This window comes from Capsicum annuum, unplaced genomic scaffold (assembly GCF_002878395.1).
Source record: "Capsicum annuum cultivar UCD-10X-F1 unplaced genomic scaffold, UCD10Xv1.1 ctg49056, whole genome shotgun sequence".
NCBI lineage: Eukaryota > Viridiplantae > Streptophyta > Magnoliopsida > Solanales > Solanaceae > Capsicum > Capsicum annuum.
In genome coordinates this window covers 506-2,109 of record NW_025856812.1, presented here as the reverse complement: position 1 = coordinate 2,109, position 1,604 = coordinate 506, and the positions used below count along the sequence as shown (strand labels likewise).

General features: G+C 31.6%; 1 protein-coding gene across 3 annotated transcripts; it reads right to left on the bottom strand.

Moving 5' to 3' along the window:
- Positions 1-241: 241 nt before the first annotated feature.
- LOC124892626 (CASP-like protein 2D1) lies at positions 242-1,356 on the bottom strand. Of its 3 annotated transcripts, none has more exons than XM_047403864.1 (2): positions 1,224-1,356; positions 242-1,131 (listed from the first exon to the last, which is right to left on the bottom strand). In XM_047403864.1, the coding sequence occupies exon 2, from the start codon at positions 895-897 to the stop codon at positions 352-354; it is 546 nt and encodes a 181-aa protein (XP_047259820.1). In that variant the 5' UTR covers positions 898-1,131; positions 1,224-1,356; the 3' UTR covers positions 242-351. The 3 variants fall into 3 exon arrangements, with proteins under 3 accessions (XP_047259820.1, XP_047259822.1, XP_047259821.1); XM_047403866.1 differs by having other exon boundaries at positions 242-928; positions 1,208-1,340; XM_047403865.1 differs by having other exon boundaries at positions 242-928; positions 1,224-1,270.
- Between the last annotated feature and the right edge of the window lie 248 nt (positions 1,357-1,604).

Sequence of the window (1,604 nt, the reverse complement as noted above, 5' to 3'; positions counted from 1 at the left end):
GTAGTTAATTTGACTAACTTGAAAACATAATTCTTTAGGAAATATTAATGCACCTTCAATCGTCCTGATTAAATTCGGGTTCATATTGAAAAGTCCATATTAGAGGAGAAAAACTCACTCTAACAAACGTGATTCTGTATCTAGAGGAATTCAATTCAAAAATTCAAATTAAATATGAAAAGTAATCACTCTACCACAAACCTTATTGATAAGGTTATTATATCTAATATTTCATAGAATATAGAAAAATTAACCACCAAATTGATTCAATAGTCAAATACGTCTTGATATGAAAGATAAACAAGAGCTTTAAACTCTTAAATCATCACAAAGCGTAACAAAAGTATAAAATCAATTAGTGCATATTTCCTTTTCTTCTTCAATATTCTCTTTACTAGGAGGCTGAAATCTGCTGAAGACCCTGTAAGCTGAAATCACAGCTAATGCAAGGAAACAAGAAAGGGTGATGGCATGAAGCACCAAAACCAGCTTCAATCTACTGCAGAATTTTCCAAAGGAACTGCAGGCTTCACTCCATGATACCTTTTGGTCACCATTATAGGCTAAGTAAAATATTTCCCAAATTGCAGCCAATGATGTGACGATCAAGTATGCTACAAGCTGGTCAGAAACAAAGAAGAACCATGCTTTAGTTACTAAACTCCTGACCCACAAAGATACAGCAGTAAACAGAGCATATCCACCTGACACAGCACTAATGCCAACCATGTACTTGAGTCCTGTGAAATTGCTGAATTCAACCCTCCCATAACTACTGTTGTCCTGTTGATCTGTGACAGACAGCCATATGGAGGCAACGGACAAGGGAATGACAAACAACCTTAGTGTACAGTCGAGGACTCTAAGATTTGATGCATCGTGTCCAAGAAAGCCCATTTCGCTCTGTCAAAATGTGAAGCAACAACTCCTGAAGAACATATACATATAGATTTTGTGGGAATTTTGAATTTTTTATTTTGAAAAAGGAGAATTAAAAATGAAGCCAGGGTAGCTAATCTATAGTGGAAAGAAAGAGAAGAAGTGGGTTGGAGTTTTTCAGAAGAGAAATCATGGCAAAAGGTGAGTGGATTTTGGTTGGTGACATATCTCTAACATCTAACTCATGTGGTCCTGCAAAAATAGATTTCAACTCTAAATGAATAGCTACAATAATTTATATTAGAAATTATCACGAAAAATTAATCATCTTCCAAAATTTATACCATCAACGTCCATGTATATTATCATCATCATCCATCTTCAACCTACAAAATCAATGCACCTTAAATTAAATTAAATATTATAAAAATATTTCTTGACGTAAAAAATAATTCTAAAGTAAATAATAAAGAATGATCTAAGACCAAAAGTAAATAATCTTATTTCATATGTTTATTGAAGGTGTTATTGTATTGTTGTAGAAGATTTCTCAATTCATAAAAGTACAAAACCTTTTCTTTCAAAAAAGAAATTATCTAATTATGATAAATTTATTTATTTTTTCCATAAATAACTATCAACTTTAGAAGAATAAGAATTCCAAAAACAATAAACTACTACAAATTTAGGGTACGTTTTTTATTGTACTTTTATGATAAATTTAT

Coding starts and splice junctions, on each gene's coding strand:
- LOC124892626 (XM_047403864.1), bottom strand. CDS start 897: ATGGGCTTTCTTGGACACGATGCATCAAATCTTAGAGTCCTCGACTGT.